Below are 23,783 nucleotides of genomic sequence, written 5' to 3'. Positions count from 1 at the left end.
ATACCTACAAAAATGTAATAATAAGAAATACAAGTAAATGGAATCATAGGTTAGCCAAATTGTTTTACCTGAGCATGACCCCAAAATTATGGACTTATTAGCCAGCCCTACTCTGTTGTTTATTATGTAGTTGTCATGGACGACTGATTGGGACTCATTGATTTCTGATAGAATATAAATGCTGTGCTCATGGAATGGCTTTGAGCACTACTGAAAAGGGCTATTTACCTGGGAAACATGAATGCCGTATGCTGCATTTACTATAGGCCTATTGTTTTTCTTTTTTTGGTGACACTGAGATCTTGATAATATGCAGCTGTTTAAAGGGCAAATCCACAGATGAAACAATAACAAAATGCCCCCCCCCCCTCAGTCTTTTGTTAAAAAGCTAGATAGACAGAGCTATGGAAGCAAGGACAGACCATCCATGATGTCAAAAGTATTGTTTTAATGTTATGAGGCTATACAGTGTTTGTTTACATTTACAATGTTTAAATCATTGTAGAAAAACAACCTTATATTTTGGGTTCTCATGGAGTGTGACTATGTGTCAGTAAACTCATGAGGCATTTATAAATTATATTCTTCAAGAATCAATGGATATATATATATATATATATATATATATATATATATATATATATATATAATTTATAAGTCAAAAAATGGATGTAGCAACAGATTGCCACTTTAAGTCTATCAAAATGTGTCCATTAGGATTATGGATACATTTTTGTCATCAGCATAAATTAGATTGAGCAATAAAAGCCCTGCTTTATTCCATCGTCTGGGACCTGCACCATGCAGCTGTTCCAAGAGCTCATTGGTTTCAAATACAATGTAGGATAGGCAGCTTAAACTTCTTGAATTCAACCATTATTGGGTCCAAATACCCATTTCGATATGTAAACAGCCGTCCAGAACAACCACAAACCGTAAGGCGCAAATAGCAAAATGAGAGAGCAGCAGTGTGATTTACATCAATGCAATAAGTAGATATCAATAATAAGTGGTGTCCATATCACCACTGCTGTCGTCCTTACAGGACCTCCAATGGAAGACATGGCTTGGACTGTAGCCTATCAAAGCCTGTTCCTGCTCTTTTCCCGCGATCCATCAAACACATTTGGTGTGTCATCATAGTTGTCTCTGAATTATGGTCAGACTCGTTCACATTGAACAAATTTAAGCTTGAGCCTTTTTTCAACACTGATTTGAATGTCATTGAGAAAACCGAGAAGGATCAAGGATTTTATTTTTGCAAACATCCTTTCTGAATTTAAAAGTAATCATTTAGTTTTTCAAAAGAATCTGGAATCTGATTTCAACATTTTTGCTGGTAAAGTAATGGATTACAGTTACAGGTTTTTTTGTGTGATCCATTACAAAATCTACATTTAAAGCATTTAATCCATTTTAAATTCAGGCTGTAACACAACAAAATCAGAAAAAAGTCAAGGGGTGTGAATACTTTCTGAAGGCAACATAGCTCAGTATTTGAATAATTTATTTTATACAGTCAGTATCGCTCATCTTTATCAAGGGTATCAATCATTTCCGACCCCGCTGTACACACTACCGACCAAAAGTACTGGAGGTGTGCTGGTTCATTGTCCTGTTGAAAAACAAATGACGCCCAAACCAGATGGGATGGCGTATCGCTACAGAACACTGTGGTGGCCATGCTGTTTAAGTGTGCCTTGAATTCTAAATAAATCACAGACAGTGTCACCAGCAAAGCAACCCCACACCATCACACCTCCTCCTCCATGCTTCACGGTGGGAAATACACATCCGTTCAACCACATCGCGTCTCACAAAGACACGGCTGTTGGAAACAAAAATCTCCCATTTGGACTCATCAGACCAAAGGACAGATTTCCACTGGTCTAATGTCCATTGCTCGTATTTCTTGGCCCAAGCAAGACTCTTCTTATTAGTGTCCTTTAGTAGTGCTTTCTTTGCAGCAATTTGACCATGAAGGCCAGATTCACGCAGTCTCCTCTGAACAATTGATGTTGAGATGTGTCTGTTACTTAAACTCTGTGAAGAATTAATTTGGGCTGCAATTTCTGAGGCTGGTAACTCTAATGAACATTTCCTCTACAGTAGAGGTAACCCTGGGTCTTCCATTCCTGTGGCGGTCCTCATGAGAGACAGTTTCATCATAGCGCTTGATGGTTTTTGAGAGTGCACTTATAAACTTATTACAATTTTCCGTGTTGACTGACCTTCATGTCTTAAAGTAATGATGGACTATCATTTTTCTTTGCTTATTTGAGCTATTTTTGACATTTTGCCAGTGGTCTTTTACCATAAAGGGCTATCTTCTCTATACACCCCTACCTTGATACAACACAACTGATTGGCTCAAAAACATTAAGAAGGAAAGAAATTCCACAAATTAACTTTTAAGAAGGCACACTTGTTAACTGAAATTGAGAGAATGCCAAGAGTGTGCAAAGAAGCAGCAAGGTAAAGGGAGGCTACTTTGAAGAATCTCAAATATAAAATATATTTAGATTTGTTTAACACTTTTTTGGTTACTACATGGTTCCATATGTGTTATTTTGTAGTTTTGATCACTATTATTCTATAATGCAGAAAATAGTTTTTAAAAAATAAAGAAAAACTCTTGAATGAGTAGGTGTTCTAAAACGTTTGACCAGTAGTGCATGTCAGTGAGATATCATTGTCAGGAGTTTAACAACACAACATCTGTCCCTACTGTGAGATATCATTGTCAGGAGTTTAACAACACAACATCTGTCCCTACTGTGAGATGTCATTGTCAGGAGTTTAATACAACACAACATCTGTCCCTACTGTGAGATATCATTGTCAGGAGTTTAACAACACAACATCCGTCCCTACTGTGAGATATCATTGTCAGGAGTTTAACAACACAACATCCGTCCCTACTGTGAGATATCATACCCATATGTATTTAGATATCATACCCATATGTATTTAGATATCATACCCATATGTATTTAGATATCATACTCATATGTATTTAGATATCATACCCATATGTATTTAGATATCATACCCATATGTAGTTAGATATCATACCCATATGTATTTAGATATCATACCCATATGTATTTAGATATCATACCCATATGTATTTAGATATCATACCCATATGTATTTAGATATCATACCCATGTGTATTTAGATATCATACCCATATGTATTTAGATATCATACCCATATGTATTTAGATATCATACCCATATGTATTTAGATATCATACCCATTTGTATTTAGATATCATACCCATATGTATTTAGATATCATACCCATATGTAGTTAGATATCATACCCATATGTATTTAGATATCATACCCATATGTATTTAGATATCATACCCATATGTATTTAGATATCATACCCATATGTATTTCCAGAACGTTTTGTCTTTTGAACTCTCAGTTTGACAAGAACTGATTTGCATAGAAATGTGATTTTTTTTTGAGATCGTTGAATTGATGAGATGAAGTTCAGATAAACAGGATCACATTAAATAAATGATGGCCTCCATCTGTGAGATCAAGTTAAAAGTTGTTTTTTATAAATAGAAAACACCCAAACCCATCATCCATAAAACAACTCCTCCTCATTATCATCCTGACTGAGCCCTCAGGAGCAGAACACAGCAGAACAGAGCAGAACAGAACAGAACGGAGCAGAACAGAACAGATCAGAGCAGAACAGAACGGAACAGAACAGAACAGAGAAGAACAAAACGGAGCAAAACAGAGCAGAACAGAACAGAGAAGAACAGAAGAGAGCAGAGCAGAACGGAGCAGGACAGAGTAGAACAGAACACAGCAGAACAGAGAAGAACAGAAGAGAGCAGAGCAGAATGGAGCAGAACAGAACATAACGGAGCAGAACAGAACAGAGAAGAACACAGCAGAACAGAACAGAACGGAGCAGAACAAGACGGTGAAGAACAGAGCAGAACATAATGGAGCAGAACATAATGGAGCAGAACAGAAAATAACGAAGCAGAACAGAACATAACGGAGCAGAGCAGAACATAACAGAACGGAGCAGAACAGAACATAATGGAGCAGAACCGAACAGAACAAAGCAGAACAGAGCAGAACAGAGCCGAACAGAACAGAGCAGAATAGAACAGAGCAGAACAGTGTAGCAGAACAGAGCAGAACAGAACAGAGTAGAACAGAACAGAACAGAGTAGAACAGAACAGCGTAGCAGAACAGAGCAGAACAGAGCAGAACAGAACAGAAAGGAACAGAACAGAGCAGAACAGAACAGAGCAGAACAGAGAAGAACAGAGCAGAACAGAGCAGAACAGAGCAGAACAGAACAAAACAGAACAGAAGGGAGCAAAACAGAACAGATCAGAACGGAGCAGAACAGCGCAGAACAGAACAGAGCAGAACAGAACAGATCAGAACAGAATGGAGCAGAACAGAACAGATCAGAACGGAGCAGAACAGAACATAACGGAGCAGAACAGATCAGAACAGAGCAGAACAGAACAGATCAGAATGGAGCAAAACAGAGCAGAACAGAACAGAGCAGAACAGAACTCGGCAGAACAGAACGGAGCAGAACAGATCAGAACAGACCAGATCAGAACAGATCAGGACAGAATTGAGCAGAACAGAACAGAACAAATCAGAACGGAGCAGAACAGAACATAACGGAGCAGAACAGAACAGATCAGAACAGATCAGAACAGAATGGACCAGAACAGAACAGAACGGAGCAGAACAGAACAGAGCAGAGCAGAACAGAACAGATCAGAACAGATCAGAACAGAATGGAGCGGAACAGAACAGATCAGAACGGAGCAGAACAGAACAGATCATAACGGAGCAGAACAGATCAGAACGGAGCAGAACAGATCATAACGGAGCAGAACAGATCAGAACGGAGCAGAACAGAACAGAATTGAGCAGAACAGAACAGATCAGAACGGAGCAGAACAGAACATAACGGAGCAGGACAGAGCAGAACGGAGCAGAACAGAACAGAATTGAGCAGAACAGAACAGATCAGAACGGAGCAGAACAGAACAGAACGGAGCAGAACAGATCAGAACGGTTCAGAACAGAACAGAATTGAGCAGAACAGAACAGATCAGAACGGAGCAGAACAGAACATAACGGAGCAGAACAGAGCAGAACGGAGCAGAACAGAACAGAATTGAGCAGAACAGAACAGATCAGAACGGAGCAGAACAGAACATAACGGAGCAGAACAGAGCAGAACAGAGCAGAACAGAACAGAAGAGAACAGAGCAGAACAGAACAGAATGGAGCAAAACATAACGAAGCAGAACAGAACATAACGGAGCAGAATAGAACATAACGGAGCAGAACAGAGCAGAACAGAGCAGAACAGAACAGAATTGAGCAGAACAGAACAGATCAGAACGGAGCAGAACAGAACATAACGGAGCAGAACAGAGCAGAACAGAGCAGAACAGAACAGAATTGAGCAGAACAGAACAGATCAGAACGGAGCAGAATAGAACATAACAAAGCAGAACAGAACAGAGCAGAACAGAACAGAGCAGAACATAACAGAGCAGAACAGAGCAGAACATAACGGAGAAGAACATAACAGAGCAGAACATAACGGAGCAGAAAAGAACAGAGCAGAACATAACAGAACGGAGCAGAACATAACAGAGCAGAACATAACGGAGCAGAACATAACATAACGGAGCAGAACAGAACAGAACAGAATGGAGCAGAACAGAACAGAGCATAACAGCGCAAAACGGAGCAAAACGGAACACAGCGGACCAGAACAGGACATAACAAAGCCCAACAGAGCAGAGCAGAACAGAACATCTGTACTGTAAGGGGAACCAGACAGACCAGAGTATTTAGAGACGCATCCCAAATGGCTCACTATTCCCTATAGTGCACTACTTTTGACCGAACGCTATGGAACCCTATTCCCTATATATATCTGGTCGAAGGTAGTGCACTATATAGGGAATAGGGTGCCATATGGGAGACAACCTGTGTTTAGAGATCCATCAGGGTCAATGGTACTCAGCATTCAGAGGGAGAGAGGGACCACTTCTGTTTCTGCTTCAGCTATCATAGATCATTCTGACACCTCTACAGCACGCTCCACATATTCACCCACCCCTGGTTGCGTTCCAAATGGCTCCCGATTACCTTTTTAGTGCACTACTTTTGACCAGGGTCCATAGTTCTGGTCAAAAGTAGTGTGTCTAAATAGGGAATTAGGGTGCCATTTGGGACGCAGGAACCTGACACCTCTACGGCACGCTCATCACCACCAGACACACCTCCTCTGTGGCACAGTCACTCTCTGTCTCCCATGGTCCCATGGTCCCATGGTCCCATTCACAAATATAAGCAAACCGTAGCTTCATGAGGAAAAGGTCTGTTGTAATGTCATATTGTACCATCATTCCCTAGGTCCCCATCTCTCTCCACATTAGGTCTCAGGTGAGTATATAAGAGTATATATTCTGTATTAAACAAGATGTCCAATATTATGTGAGGCGAGAGGAACAACAAAAATATAAACGCAACATGTAAAATGTTGGTCCCATGTTTAATGAGCTGAAATAAATTATCCCCCAGAAAATGTCCATGTGCACAAAAAGCTTATTTCTCTCAAATTTTGTGCACAAATGTGTTTACATCCCTGTTAATGAGCATTTCTCCTTTGCCAAGATAATCCACCACCCGACAGGTGTTGCATATCAAGAAGCTGATTAAAAAGCATGATCATTACATACAGTAGGTGCAGTTTGTGCTGGGGGCCAATAAAAGGCCACTCTAAAATGTGCAGTTTTGTCACACAATGACACAGATGTCTCAAGTTTTGAGGGAGAGTGCAATTTGCATGCTGATTGCAGGAATGTCCACCAGAGATGTTGCCAGAGAATTGAATGTTAATTTCTCTCCCATAAGCTGCCTCCGTTGTTTTAGAGAATTTGGCAGTAAGTCCAACCGGCCTCACAACCACAGACCACGTGTAACAACGCCAGCCCAGGACCTCCACATCTGGCTTCTTCACCTGCGGGATCGTCTGAGACCAGCCACACGGACATCTGATTAAACTGTGGGTTTTCACAACCAATATCTGCACAAACAGAAACCGTCTCAGGGAAGCTCATCTACGTGCTCACCAGGACCTCACCAGGGTCTTGACCTGACTGCAGTTCGGCGTCGTAACCGACTTCAGTGGGCAAATGTTCAACGAGGGCCACTGGCACGCTGGAGAAAATGGGTACTTCATGGATGAATCCCGGTTTCACCTCTACGGCAGATGGTGTTGTGTGGGCCTCTGGGTCGTCTGGAGAGTGGTTTGCTGTTGTCAACGTTGTAAACAGAGGGGGTTGTGGTATGGGCAGGAATAAACTACGGACAACAAACACAATTGCATTTTATCGATGGCAATTTGAATGTCGAGAAATACCGTGACGAGATCATGAGGCCCATTTTCGTGCCATTCATTACCTCATCACAAGGATCTGCACACAATTTCTGGAAGCTGAAAATGTCACAGTTCTTCCATGGCCTGCATACTCACCAGACATGTCACCCATTGAGCATGTTTGGGATGCTCTGGATCGACGTGTACGACAACGTGTTCCAGTTCCCACCAAATATCCAGCAACTTCGCACAGCCTTTGAAGAGGAGTGGGACGACATTCCACAGACCACAATCAACAGCCTAATCAATTCTGTGCGAAGGAGATGTGTTGCACTGCATGAGGCAAATGGTGGTCACACCAGATACTGACTGGTTTTCTGATCCACGCCCCCTTTTTGTTAAGGTATCTGTGACCAACAGATGCATATCTGTATTCCCAGTCATGTGGAATCTACAGATTAGAACCTAATGCATTGATTTAAATGGACTAATTTCTCTATTCGAACTGTAACTCAGTCAAACCATCCCGGACAGGGATCAGGTTCCATCCCAGACAGGAATCGGGTTCCATCCAGGGCAGGGATCAGGTTCCATCCCAGACAGGGATCAGGTTCCATCCAGGGCAGGGATCAGGTTCCATCCCGGACAGGGATCAGGTTCCATCCAGGACAGGGATCAGGTTCCATCCCGGACAGGGATCCAGTTCCATCCAGGACAGGGATCAGGTTCCATCCAGGACAGGGATCAGGTTCCATCCAGGACAGGGATCCGGTTCCATCCAGGACAGGGATCAGGTTCCATCCAGGACAGGGATCCGGTTCCATCCAGGACAGGGATCAGGTTCCATCCCGGACAGGGATCAGGTTCCAAGGCTTTTGGTGCATATAGTGTTCCTTCTGGTTAACTCATCAGAGAGATCTTGGAGATTGGAGGTGCAGAGCAGACAGTGTCCAGGGCCCCAGGGCTCAGGGAGCAGCCATGGTGGTTTTCTTTGGTGCTCTGGGCCTGGGGTTAGTCCTGCTGGTATCTGGGTCTCGGGCTGTTGTCCTCCTGCTAGTCCCATGTGCTGTTCTCGGACTCAGGGATATCAGGGTTTCGTTTTGTTGGGGTACTCCTCAAGCCTCTACTCAGTGTTCCTGTTTGTCTTACGTCCAGTCCTCTACTCCGGTATGGCTCCAGCCTCTACTCAGTGTTCCTGTTTGTCTTATGTCTAGTCCTCTACTCCGGAATGGCTCCAGACTCTACTTAGGGGTGTTATGTGTCTGCTGGTAGCTCCAGACTCTACTTACGGGTGTTATGTGTCTGCTGGTAGCTCCAGCCTCTATTTAGGGGTATTGTGTATCTGCTGGTAGCTCCAGCCTCTACTTAGGGGTGTTGTGTATCTGCTGGTAGCTCCAGCCTCTACTTAGGGGTGTTGTGTATCTGCTGGTAGCTCCAGCCTCTACTTAGGGGTGTTGTGTATCTGCTGGTAGCTCCAGCCTCTATTCAGATATCTTGTGTCTGCTGGTACCAGTTGTAACAGAGTTAGCTTCACAGCCTCATTCACCAGCTTGTAATGTCTTCACTCGCGCTATTGACTTGGTACCTTTTCTATAGCGTAATTACTCTGTCATGTTATGTGTCTGCTTGTACCAATCCTCTACTCTGTCATGTTATGTGTCTGCTGGTACTGCTCCAGCTCCCTCTTCTTCTTCATGGCGATGTGCAGCTGCTGTTTGATGATGGTAATGTGTGTCTCCAGCTCGGACAGCTCCTGCAGCATGGGGTTGGTCCTGGTTTTTAGACCCACCTGGATCAGGTCTGTCCTCCCGTTAGAGGTGGCCTGTAGGGGGCTCTTCACCTGAGGAGGAATAGGAGAAAATAAGAGACATTTAGATTACTTCCAACCAATCAAATGGCACGAATCAAAACATAAATAATATATGAGAAATTTGAGAAATGACCCTCTGATTTGATACATTAAATCTGACTAAATTCTATCTACTGGTATTGCCTGTAACTGTATATCATAGGCTGCAGAATACAGGAAATGGTTTCTACAGGGCTTTAAAATATGTACCATTTCCCAACAAGACTTCCTCTCCTAAAAAAAGTAAATACTCAAGCTACAGTGCCTTGCGAAAGTACTCGGCCCCCTTGAACTTTGCGACCTTTTGCCACATTTCAGGCTTCAAACCTTAAGATATAAAACTGTATTTTTTTGTGAAGAATCAACAACAAGTGGGACACAATCATGAAGTGGAACAACATTTATTGGATATTTCAAACTTTTTTAACAAATCAAAAACTGAAAAATTGGGCATGCAAAATTATTCAGCCCCTTTACTTTCAGTGCAGCAAACTCTCTCCAGAAGTTCAGTGAGGATCTCTGAATGATCCAATGTTGACCTAAATGACTAATGATGATAAATACAATCCACCTGTGTGTAATCAAGTCTCCGTATAAATGCACCTGCACTGTGATAGTCTCAGAGGTCCGTTAAAAGCGCAGAGAGCATCATGAAGAACAAGGAACACACAAGGCAGGTCCGAGATACTGTTGTGAAGAAGATTAAAGCCGGATTTGGATACAAAAAGTTTCCCAAGCTTTAAACATCCCAAGGAGCACTGTGCAAGCGATAATATTGAAATGGAAGGAGTATCAGACCACTGCAAATCTACCAAGACCTGGCCGTCCCTCTAAACTTTCAGCTCATACAAGGAGAAGACTGATCAGAGATGCAGCCAAGAGGCCCATGATCACTCTGGATGAACTGCAGAAATCTACAGCTGAGGTGGGAGACTCTGTCCATAGGACAACAATCAGTCATATATTGCACAAATCTGGCCTTTATGGAAGAGTGGCAAGAAGAAAGCCATTTCTTAAAGATATCCATAAAAAGTGTTGTTTAAAGTTTGCCACAAGCCACCTGGGAGACACACCAAACATGTGGAAGAAGGTGCTCTGGTCAGATGAAACCAAAATTGAACTTTTTGGCAACAATGCAAAACGTTATGTTTGGCGTAAAAGCAACACAGTTCATCACCCTGAACACACCATCCCCACTGTCAAACATGGTGGTGGCAGCATCATGGTTTGGGCCTGCTTTTCTTCAGCAGGGACAGGGAAGATGGTTAAAATTGATGGGAAGATGGATGGAGCCAAATACAGGACCATTCTGGAAGAAAACCTGATGGAGTCTGCAAAAGACCTGAGATTGGGACGGAGATTTGTCTTCCAACAAGACAATGATCCAAAACATAAAGCAAAATCTACAATGGAATGGTTCAAAAATAAACATATCCAGGTGTTAGAATGGCCAAGTCAAAGTCCAGACCTGAATCCAATCGAGAATCTGTGGAAAGAACTGAAAACTGCTGTTCACAAATGCTCTCCATCCAACCTCACTGAGCTCGAGCTGTTTTGCAAGGAGGATTGGGATAAAATTTCAGTCTCTCGATGTGCAAAACTGATAGAGACATCCCCCAAGAGACTTACAGCTGTAATCGCAGCAAAAGGTGGCGCTACAAAGTATTAACTTAAGGGGGCTGAATAATTTTGCACGCCCAATTTTTCAGTTTTTGATTTGTTAAAAAAGTTTGAAATATCCAATAAATGTCGTTCCACTTCATGATTGTGTCCCACTTGTTGTTGATTCTTCACAAAAAAATACAGTTTTATATCTTTATATTTGAAGCCTGAAATGTGGCAAAAGGTCGCAACGTTCAAGGGGGCCGAATACTTTCGCAAGGCACTGTATGTGTTCCTTATTTTTCTGTGCTTGAGCTGGCCTACCCGAGGAAGAGGAAGAAGAGGGCAGTCACAGTGGGGGTACTCCAGATGGGACTCCTGAGGAGGCAGCTTCCTTCTGTTGCAGTTGCAGTTGGACTCTGAGCTGTTCCATGGTACGCATGGCTGCTCCTGTTGTTGTTGGTGGTGGTTACCCACGTTGCACCTTTGGGGTCGAACAAATACACGTCTTTAGGGACGTTGATTTGCATCCCAAATGGCACTTTATTCCCTATATTGTACTACTTTAGACCAGGGCCTATAGTGTACTACTCTAGACCAGGGCCTATAGTGCACTACAGAACCTGCTATCTGATGCAGTGGAGGCTCCTCAGAGGCGGAATGGAAGGACCATCCTCAGTGAATTTCATTTTTTTTTTTAAATGTAATACATTTAAAACAATATCCTTTTTAGATAAAACAATACTAAGTATAATCACCACCAAATAATTGATTAAAACACATTGTTTTGAAATGAAATCTACAGTAGCCTCAACAGCACTCTGTAGGGTAGCACCATGGTGTAGCCGGAGGACAGCTAGCTTCCATCCTCCTCTTGGTTCATTGACTTTGATACAAAACCTAGGAAGCTCATGGTTCTCACCCCATTCCATAGACTTGCACAGTAATTATGCCAACTTCTGGAGGACGTCCTCCAACCTATCAGAACTCTTGCAGCATGAACTGACATGTTGCCTACACAATCAAAGGATCCGAAAATTAATCTAGTACTGAAAGCATGATACAGTTAGCTAGCACCGCAGTGCATAAAACGTGGTGAATAGTTGACTCAAAGAGAGAGAAAGACAGTTAAAAAAATATTTATTCCAAAATGAAGGAGAAGCAAGATAGAAATAGTTTCACTTACTTAGCTAGTAAATGCATCTAGCTAGTTTAGCCTTCTGAAACACCCTGCTTCAACAGACGGATGCTATATTAGCTAGCTGGCTATAACAGAGTGATTCGATATTAGCTAGCTGGCTATAACAGAGGGATGCTATATTAGCTAGCTGGCTATAACAGAGGGATGCTATATTATCTAGCTGGCTATAACAGAGGGATGCTATATTAGCTAGCTGGCTATAACAGAGGGATGCTATATTAGCCAGCTGGCTATAACAGAGGGATGCTATATTAGCTAGCTGGCTATAACAGAGGGATGCTCTATTAGCTAGCTGGCTATAACAGAGGGATGCTATATTAGCTAGCTGGCTATAACAGAGGGATGCTATATTAGCTAGCTGGCTAAAACAGAGGGATGCTCTATTAGCTAGCTGGCTATAACAGAGTGATTATATATTAGCTAGCTGGCTATAACAGAGGGATTCTATATTAGAGGGCTGGCTATAATAGAGGGATGCTATATTAGCTAGCTGGCTATAACAGAGGGATGCTATATTAGCTAGCTGGCTAGGACTATCCAACACAACACTGGAATTCTTCCAAGTCAAGGTAAGCTTTGGATTTACTAATTTATTGCCACCGGGGCCCACCGGTGGCTTACTGACTGTACACTGTAATATTACTGCATGGTTTTAGTGGGTTTATTAACATGTTTGTTTTATAAGCTATGCTGACTATGACATTACCTTAGCTAATATGGTGACAACAATGTAGGCTGTGTGTAGCTGTTTGACTTGGAAAGGATTTTTCGCCTGGTCACTTACAGCTGATGTGTTTGGCATTGAAATCCACCAGCGAAGGGACAAGGTGAGAGGAGTAGAGCGCATAGATGCCAAAATGAATACAACGTGGCTGCTATGAAAGTGAACTGTGTTTACGCGTGATCAGGGATGTATTCATTCCTCCGATTCTGTTTAAAAAACGTTTCTTAAACGGAAGCAAACGGAACAAAAACAGGGACAAACATACCTGAATTTGTCCAATAGAAACTCTGGTTTGCAACTGTTGGATTAATAATGACACCTTACATCAGCTAGATGCAGGCACGAGTGTGCAAGGTGGTATTGAATGAGTATCTGCCTGTCCATGTGATACTGTCTGTCACCTCAAATGTGTCTCTCGACCTGTGTGCACCTACGTTGTAAACTTTCATTCATAGGCTAGGTTGTAGCAACCTCATGATGGGTACAGAGGAAATTAGAGTATCATGTAGTAGCCTAAACCTATTAATGTTACATTGAGCTAGGATGACAGTCATCCCAATACGCGGTAATAAGAATGAGGCCATTCTCATGAAAAATGAATGTAATCCCTCATCTTAAACGGCACTGACGGCCACTGATCTGCTGCTGACATGATCCACAGCCTGTAAGCAGGGTGTCACCCATCATCCCGTCACTACTATCATCACTGACAATTCAATTAGCCAAAATGTGATGAATAAAAAAAAGTGACACACGCTGTCAAACTGGAACATTAAATCAAACGTTTCTCGAGTCAATAAATCAGCCGTCTGTCAATTTGCTTCCTTACGGCACATCAATGAATTGTTACCTTTTTTCCTTCTTGGCCACAGTCTGCAGTTTATCGTCGTTGAAAGATGTGTTCATAGCTCGGTGTAATCTCTGAGGGACAGAGCAAAAAACACACCAGACAGAAACACACCAGACATTATAAACACACCAGACATTATAAACGCACCAGACAGAAACACACCAGACAGAAACACACAAGACATTATAAACACACCAGACAGAAACACATCTGACATTATAAACACACCAGACATTATAAACACACCAGACATTATAAACACACCAGACAGAAACACACCAGACATTATAAACACACCAGACAGAAACACACCTGACATTATAAACACACCAGACATTATAAACACACCAGACATTATAAACACACCAGACAGAAACACACCTGACATTATAAACACACCAGACATTATAAACACACCAGACATTAGAAACACACCAGACAGAAACACACCAGACATTATAAACACACCAGATAGAAACACACCAGACATTATAAACACACCAGACATTATAAACACACCAGACATTAGAAACACACCAGACAGAAACACACCAGACATTATAAACACACCAGACAGAAACACACCAGACATTACAAACACACCAGACAGAAACACACCAGACATTATAAACACACCAGACATTATAAACACACCAGACATTAGAAACACACCAGACAGAAACACACCAGACATTATAAACACACCAGACATTACAAACACACCAGACATTAGAAACACACCAGACAGAAACACACCAGACATTATAAACACACCAGACATTATAAACACACCAGACATTATAAACACACCTGACAGAAACACACCAGACATTAGAAACACACCAGACATTAGAAACACACCAGACAGAAACACACCAGACATTATATACACACCAGACATTATAAACACACCAGACATTAGAAACACACCAGACATTTGAAACACACCTGACAGAAACACACCAGACAGAAACACACCAGACATTATAAACACATCAGACAGAAACACACCAGACATTAGAAACACACCAGACATTAGAAACACACCAGACATTAGAAACACACCAGACAGAAACACACCAGACATTAGAAACACACCAGACATTAGAAACACACCAGACATTATAAACACACCAGACATTATAAACACACCTGACAGAAACACACCAGACAGAAACACACCAGACATTAGAAACACACCAGACAGAAACACACCAGACATTATATACACACCAGACAGAAACACACCAGACATTATAAACACACCAGACAGAAACACACCAGACATTATAAACACACCAGACATTATAAACACACCAGACAGAAACACACCAGACAGAAACACAGCAGACATTAGAAACACACCAGATATGTAACAGAAACTGCAATGGTTGAGGTCAATCAATTTCATTTTGAGAAATCGACTAAAATAAAATATATTTGATCCCAACCCAGACAGCTAAGGTATCTATTCTTTAAAGTACACTTAATCTGAGAATATCATACTTTAGGAGTATAACTTTCTGGCATTTAAACATAGTGAAAGTTGAGTTAGTTGTTGAGCCAGGCGTACACATGGCTCTATATTATCTTTTTTCATAGGTAGCACTGGTGCTCCTAACTATAAAAAGTAAGGAGCACCAGAAACAAAACAATTTTTGACTGACTGTCCGATCATTGTTAATTGTCATCAACTGTTACCTTAATGATGTAGAACACATCACTAGAGAGTGGGCCAACCATTAGAATAAAACTAACTTTAATCTTTGTATTCAAAAGTGAAAAAATATTTACATAGGTTATTTTTTTTTGGACAAACAAATGTAAAATACAAAACAACATTGATTGTATTTTAAAGTGACACAGCAAAAATATGTATATAGGTGATTAAACATAACCTTTGTTGTATTTAAAAGTGTTACTGCAAACAGGAAACTGGTATCCATTATTGAGTTCAGCTAACAGACAACAATAATAATACTAATAATAATAATAATAATAATAATACTAATACTACTTCTACTAATAATAAAAACACAAATACTAATATTAATAATAGTAATTACAGTATTAATACAACTAATAACATTAATAGTAATACAAATACTACTACGAATACTAATACTACTAATAATATTAACAGTACTAAAAATACCACTACATATACTAATAATACTAATAATATTAATAGTAATAGAAATACCACTACTAATACTAATACAGCTAATAATATTAATAGCAATACAAAATACTAATAATAATATTAATAGTAATAAAAATAATACTACTGATACTAATTTAATTAAGAAATATTAATAGTAATAAAAACACTACTACTAATACTACTAATATTAATAATAGTAATAATAATAATATTAATACTACTACTACTACTACTACTACTACTACTACTAATATCAATAATACTAGTACTACTAATAATATTAATAATACTAATAATAATATTAATATTAATAATACTACCACTAATAATAATAATACTATTAATAACACTACTACTAATAAAAATATTAATAATACTAACAATAATAATAATATGAATAATATTACTACTACTACTAATAATAATATTAATAATATTACTACTAATAATAATAATAATATTAATAATACTACTACTAATAATACTACCAATAATAATACTAATAATATTGTAACCAGGCAACACGCTGATTATCTACTGATACTTGGATAATTAAATAAATATTTGTCTCCTCTCAAAATAACGAATGCATTTCTTTGATCTAGAATCTAGCTAATAAATCAACTTGCTTTTAAGGTTTAAGGTTTAGGGTAGTGGCGTCCCAAGGATCCATGATTGCACTAAACCTCCTCTCGGATTGTGTCCGCGATGGTGCCAAATGCCAGTTTTGTTTGTTCAGGACACCTCATTTCCATATGTTGGGTTGATTTGTAATCCATTATTTTGCGTTTGAATTACAGAAAATCATTCTCCTCCTTGGCCGTAAGTGCTGTTAGATTTCATCTCTATCTCAGATAGCTCTGCCTGTTGACGGGCTTGGGCTGCCACCTGTTGCCTGTCAAATAGGTCTGGTAGTTGTGGTGTTCCTAGTGGTGTTGCTGCATCCCTTGTAGTTAGTAGACCTCGTGGTGTTGCTGTAGTCAGTAGGTCTAGTGGTGTTGCTGTAGACAGTAGGTCTAGTGGTGTTGCTGTAGTCAGTAGGTCTAGTAGTGTTGCTGTAGTCAGTAGGTCTAGTGGTGTTGCTGTAGTCAGTAGGGATAGTGGTGTTGCAGTAGTCAGTAGGTCTAGTGGTGTTGCTGTAGTCAGTAGGTCTAGTGGTGTTGCTGTAGTCAGTAGACCTAGTGGTGTTGCTGTAGTCAGTAGGTCTAGTGGTGTTGCTGTAGTCAGTAGGTCTAGTGGTGTTGCTGTAGTCAGTAGGTCTAGTGGTGTTGCTGTAGTCAGTAGGTCTAGTGGTGTTGCTGTAGTAAGTAGACCTAGTGGTGTTGCTGTAGTCAGTAGGTCTAGTGGTGTTGCTGTAGTCAGTAGGTCTAGTGGTGTTGCTGTAGTAAGTAGACCTAGTGGTGTTGCTGTAGTCAGTAGACCTAGTGGTGTTGCTGTAGTCAGTAGACCTAGTGGTGTTGCTGTAGTCAGTAGGTCTAGTGGTGTTGCTGTAGTCAGTAGAACTAGTGGTGTTGCTGTAGTCAGTAGACCAAGTGGTGTTGCTGTAGTCAGTAGGTCTAGTGGTGTTGCTGTAGTCAGTAGGTCTAGTGGTGTTGCTGTAGTCAGTAGGTCTAGTGGTGTTGCTGTAGTCAGTAGACCTAGTGGTGTTGCTGTAGTCAGTAGGTCTAGTGGTGTTGCTGTAGTCAGTAGGTCTAGTGGTGTTGCTGTAGTCAGTAGGCCTAGTGGTGTTGCTGTAGTCAGTAGACCTAGTGGTGTTGCTGTAGCCAGTAGGTCTAGTGGTGTTGCTGTAGTCAGTAGACCTAGTAGTGTTGCTGTAGTAGGTAGGACTTGTGGTGTTGCTGTAGTCAGTAGGTCTAGTGGTGTTGCTGTAGTCAGTAGACCTAGTGGTGTTGCTGTAGTAGGTAGGTATTGTGGTGTTGCTGTAGTCCGTAGACCTAGTGGTGTTGCTGTAGTCAGTAGCTCTTGTGGTGTTGCTGTAGTCAGTTGGTCTAGTGGTGTTGCTGTAGTCAGTAGACCTAGTGGTGTTGCTGTAGTCAGTAGGTCTCGTGGTGTTGCTGTAGTTAGTAGACCTAGTGGTGTTGCTGTAGTCAGTAGGTCTAGTGGTGTTCCTGTAGTCAGTAGACCTAGTGGTGTTGCTGTAGTCAGTAGACCTAGTGGTGTTGCTGTAGTCAGTAGGTCTAGTGGTGTTGCTGTAGTCAGTAGGTCTAGTGGTGTTGCTGTAGTCAGTAGGTCTAGTGGTGTTGCTGCAGTCAGTAGACCTGGTGGTGTTGCTGTAGTCAGTAGGACTAGTGACTGTTGCTGTAGTCAGTAGGTCTAGTGGTGTTGCTGTAGTCAGTAGACCTAGTGGTGTTGCAGTAGTAAGTTGACCTAGTGGTGTTGCTGTAGTCAGTAGGTCTAGTGGTGTTGCTATAGTCAGTAGGTCTAGTGGTGTTGCTGTAGTAAGTAGACCTAGTGGTGTTGCAGTAGTCAGTAGACCTAGTGGTGTTGCTGTAGTCAGTTGGTCAGTGGTGTTGCTGTAGTCAGTAGACCTAGTGGTGTTGCTGTAGTTAGTAGATCTAGTGGTGTTGCTGCATCCCCTGCCCGATGTGTTTTAGGTTGCTGGACCCCCTGTCCGATGTGTTTTAGGTTGCTGGATCCCCTGTCCGATGTGTTTTAGGTTGCTGGATCCCCTGCCTGATGTGTTTTAGGTTGCTGGATCCCCTGTCCGATGTGTTTTAGGTTGCTGGATCCCCTGTCCGATGTGTTTTAGGTTGCTCGATCCCCTGCCTGATGTGTTTTAGGTTGCTGGATTCCCTGTCCGATGTGTTTTAGGTTGCTGGATCCCCTGCCTGATGTGTTTTAGGTTGCTGGATCCCCTGTCCGATGTGTTTTAGGTTGCTGGATCCCCTGTCCGATGTGTTTTAGGTTGCTCGATCCCCTGCCTGATGTGTTTTAGGTTGCTGGATTCCCTGTCCGATGTGTTTTAGGTTGCTGGATCCCCTGTCCGATGTGTTTTAGGTTGCTGGATCCCCTGTCCGATGTGTTTTAGGTTGCTGGATCCCCTGCCCGGTGTGTTTTAGGTTGCTGGATCCCCTGCCCAATGTGTTTTAGGTTGCTGGATCCCCTGCCCGATGTGTTTTAGGTTGCTGGATCCCCTGTCCGATGTGTATTAGGTTGCTGGATCCCCTGCCCGATGTGTTTTAGGTTGCTGGATCCCCTGTCCGATGTGTATTAGGTTGCTGGATCCCCTGCCCGATGTGTATTAGGTTGCTGGAACTCCTGTCCGATGTGTATTAGGTCGCTGGATCCCCTGTCCGATGTGTTTTAGGTTGCTGGATCCCCTGTCCGATGTGTTTTAGGTTGCTGGATCCCCTGCCCGATGTGTTTTAGGTTGCTGGATCCCCTGTCCGATGTGTTTTAGGTTGCTGGATCCCCTGTCCGATGTGTATTAGGTTGCTGGATCCCCTGTCTGATGTGTATTAAGTTGCTGGATCCCCTGTCCGATGTGTTTTAGGTTGCTGGATCCCCTGTCCGATGTGTTTTAGGTTGCTGGATCCCCTGCCCGATGTGTTTTAGGTTGCTGGATCCCCTGCCCGATGTGTTTTAGGTTCCTGGATCCCCTGTCCGATGTGTTTTAGGTTGCTGGATCCCCTGTCCGATGTGTTTTAGGTTGCTGGATCCCCTGCCCGATGTGTTTTAGGTTGCTGGATCCTCTGTTCGATGTGTTTTAGGTTGCTGGATCCCCTGCCCGATGTGTTTTAGGTTGCTGGATCCCCTGCCCGATGTGTTTTAGGTTGCTGGATCCCCTGCCCGATGTGTTTTAGGTTGCTGGATCCCCTGTCCGATGTGTATTAGGTTGCTGGATCCCCTGCCTGATGTGTTTTAGGTTGCTGGATCCCCTGTCTGATGTGTATTAGGTTGCTGGATCCCCTGCCCGATGTGTTTTAGGTTGCTGGATCCCCTGTCCGATGTGTTTTAGGTTGCTGGATCCCCTGTCCGATGTTTTTTAGGTTGCTGGATCCCCTGCCCGATGTGTTTTAGGTTGCTGGATCCCCTGCCCGATGTGTTTTAGGTTGCTGGATCCCCTGCCCGATGTGTTTTAGGTTGCTGGATCCCCTGTCCGATGTGTTTTAGGTTGCTGGATCCCCTGCCCGATGTGTTTTAGGTTGCTGGATCCCCTGTCCGATGTGTTTTAGGTTGCTGGATCCCCTGCCCGATGTGTTTTAGGTTGCTGGATCCCCTGTCCGATGTGTTTTAGGTTGCTGGATCCCCTGTCCGATGTGTTTTAGGTTGCTGGATCCCCTGCCCGATGTGTTTTAGGTTGCTGGATCCCCTGTCCGATGTGTTTTAGGTTGCTGGATCCCCTGTCCAATGTGTTTTAGGTTGCTGGATCCAGATCAGAAATAAGTCTCCCCTGCTGCTATTACTCCACGCGTTCCACAGAACTAACACAACATTTTGTCACTAGTTCTGTCCCTCCTAGGCCTCTTGAATTTGTGAAACAACCCCTCTCGAATCATACGTAGCATCATGATTTGTTAGGATTTGTAAACAATAAATCAGCCTGTCTTGTTTGAGCAGCGATTTTGGTGATTTGTCTAAATATTGTTACTCATTGAGTTGTTTTAATCGGATAATTATTTTGTTGTTACGGTGCTCCCAAAATAAAAGTACTGTTCGCACAGCAATAAATAAATATATGCATGTGCTACCCAATTGGTCGTTCTTTAGAGCCCTGGGCGTATACCACACAAAGTTTTTGATATCGGAGACAAAACATCCATATCGTTGCTCGGTTAATGTGAGCAGGTCAGAGGAGCATTGTGTACTTTTCTAACCAAAGTCAAAGTGTCAAAAGTCCTTTCAACTCTGAAGTTAACAAGCACTGTCATTCAATTCAAAATGTATTGGCTCTGTATGGCAAACGGCAATGTCTTACCGGAAACGTTTCTGAGACAGCTTTGAGCCACAGCTCCTTGTTGCTACATCAACAATCTAATCACATCATCACATAATTGTTTTATAGAGACAGGGTGGTATTGAAAATCCTCATGACCAAGTGAAGAATCTTGTAGTGTGTATCCCCCTGTCTGTGCCACAATGTTTAGTGTGAGCATCACTATGTAAACAAGACAAAAAACTACAGGAAAGATGTTTGCTTAATGTGAGAGGCTCAGCAATGTTATGATTTTGCAAGTCGTGTAGTGTATGCCCAGTATTACCTGACTAGTATGCAGCCAATACTTGAACTTGGGGTCCTTGACTCTGGGTATGACAAAGCGGTAGATTATGTGTTCAGCCAGGGTGGTGAGGAGAGACAGAACCAACCCGACACACAGCATCAAAAACAGGCCTGAGAAATGCTTTATGCCCATTTGTAAGGTCTGGAAAGAGACAAGACAAGACAAGACAGACAGACAGACAGACAGACAGACAGACAGACAGACAGACAGACAGACAGACAGACAGACAGACAGGATCAGTATATGTAAGTCCCATCAAAACAGTCTGAAGATAATTTATTTAACAGTAAAGTGTAATGTATCGGTTCAGCAGCATCACTATACACTATCACACATCATTGTACACTACTACACATCGCTGTACACTATTACACATCACTATTACACATCACAATACACTATTACACATCACAATACACTATTACACATCACTGTACACATCACTATTACACATCACTGTACACATCACTATTACACATCACTGTACACTGTTACACATCACTATACACTAGTACACATCACTATACACTATTACACATCACTATACACTATCACACATCACTGTACACTATTACACATCACTATTACACATCACTATACACTATCACACATCACTATACACTATTACACATCACTGTACACTATTACACATCACTGTACACTATTACACATCACTATTACACATCACTATACACTATCACACATCACTGTACACATCACTATTACACAGCACTGTACACATCACTATCACACATCAATATACACTATTACACATCACTGTACACATCACTATTACACATCACTGTACACTATTACACATCACTATACACTATTACACATCACTATACACTATTACACATCACTATACACTATCACACATCACTGTACACTATTACACATCACTATACACTATTACACATCACTATTACACATCACTGTACACTATTACACATCACTATACACTATTACACATCACTGTACACTATTAAACATCACTATACACTATTACACATCACTATTACACATCACTGTACACTATTACACATTACTATATACCACTACACATCACTATTACACATCACAGTACACTATTACACATCACTATTACACATCACTATACACTATTACACATCACTATATACTATTACACATCACTATTACACATCACTATATACTATTACACATCACTATTACACATCACTATACACTATCACACATCACTGTACACATCACTATTACACAGCACTGTACACATCACTATCACACATCAATATACACTATTACACATCACTGTACACATCACTATTACACATCACTGTACACTATTACACATCACTATACACTATTACACATCACTATACACTATTACACATCACTATACACTATCACACATCACTGTACACTATTACACATCACTATACACTATTACACATCACTATTACACATCACTGTACACTATTACACATCACTATACACTATTACACATCACTGTACACTATTAAACATCACTATACACTATTACACATCACTATTACACATCACTGTACACTATTACACATTACTATATACCACTACACATCACTATTACACATCACAGTACACTATTACACATCACTATTACACATCACTATACACTATTACACATCACTATATACTATTACACATCACTAGTACACATCACTATATACTATTACACATCACTATTACACATCACTGCACACTATTACACATCACTATACACTATTACACATCACTATTACACATCACTGTGCACTATTACACATCACCATACACTATTACACATCACTATTACACATCACTGTACAATATTACACATCACTATACACTATTACACATCACTATTACACATGACTGTACAATATTACACATCACTGTACCATATTACACATCACTACTACACATCACTTTTACACATCACTATATACTATTACACATCACTATATACTATTACACATCACTATTACACATCACTATATACTATTACACATCACTATTACACATCACTGCACACTATTACACATCACTATACACTATTACACATCACTATTACACATCACTGTGCACTATTACACATCACCATACACTATTACACATCACTATTACACATCACTGTACAATATTACACATCACTATACACTATTACACATCACTATTACACATGACTGTACAATATTACACATCACTGTACCATATTACACATCACTACTACACATCACTTTTACACATCACTATATACTATTACACATCACTATATACTATTACACATCACTATTACACATCACTATATACTATTACACATCACTATTACACATCACTATATACTATTACACATCACTATTACACATCACTATATACTATTACACATCACTATATACTATTACACATCACTATTACACATCACTTTTACACATCACTATATACTATTACATCACTATATACTATTACACATCAATATCACACATCACTATATACTATTACACATCACTATTACACATCACTGTATACCATTACACATCAATATTACACACCCCTATACACTATTTCGCATCACTATACACATCACTATTACACATCGCTTTACACTATTACACATCACTATACACTATTACACATCACTATACCCATCACTATTACACATCACTATACACTATTACACATCACTATACACTATTACACATCGCTTTACACTATTACACTATTGCACATCACTATACAGTATTACACATCACTATATACTAT

The 23,783-nt window shown here is 41.0% G+C and overlaps 1 protein-coding gene across 1 annotated transcript in view; it reads right to left on the bottom strand.

Moving 5' to 3' along the window:
* Positions 1-6,569: 6,569 nt before the first annotated feature.
* LOC110536763 (glutamate receptor ionotropic, NMDA 3A-like) overlaps positions 6,570-23,783 on the bottom strand; it is an 89,921-nt gene continuing 72,707 nt past the window's right edge. The window contains exons 8-11 of the mRNA XM_036936735.1: positions 21,003-21,164; positions 13,638-13,708; positions 11,187-11,346; positions 6,570-9,251 (exon numbers count right to left, since the gene is read on the bottom strand). Coding sequence (XP_036792630.1) covers positions 9,051-9,251; positions 11,187-11,346; positions 13,638-13,708; positions 21,003-21,164 — 594 coding nt within the window. The 3' untranslated portion in view covers positions 6,570-9,050. The remainder of the gene's footprint in view (positions 9,252-11,186; positions 11,347-13,637; positions 13,709-21,002; positions 21,165-23,783) is intronic.

The sequence above is a fragment of the Oncorhynchus mykiss genome, chromosome 12, assembly GCF_013265735.2.
Source record: "Oncorhynchus mykiss isolate Arlee chromosome 12, USDA_OmykA_1.1, whole genome shotgun sequence".
Lineage (NCBI taxonomy): Eukaryota > Metazoa > Chordata > Actinopteri > Salmoniformes > Salmonidae > Oncorhynchus > Oncorhynchus mykiss.
Note: the sequence above shows the minus strand (reverse complement) of the source record. Positions and strands in the feature narration are given on the sequence as shown.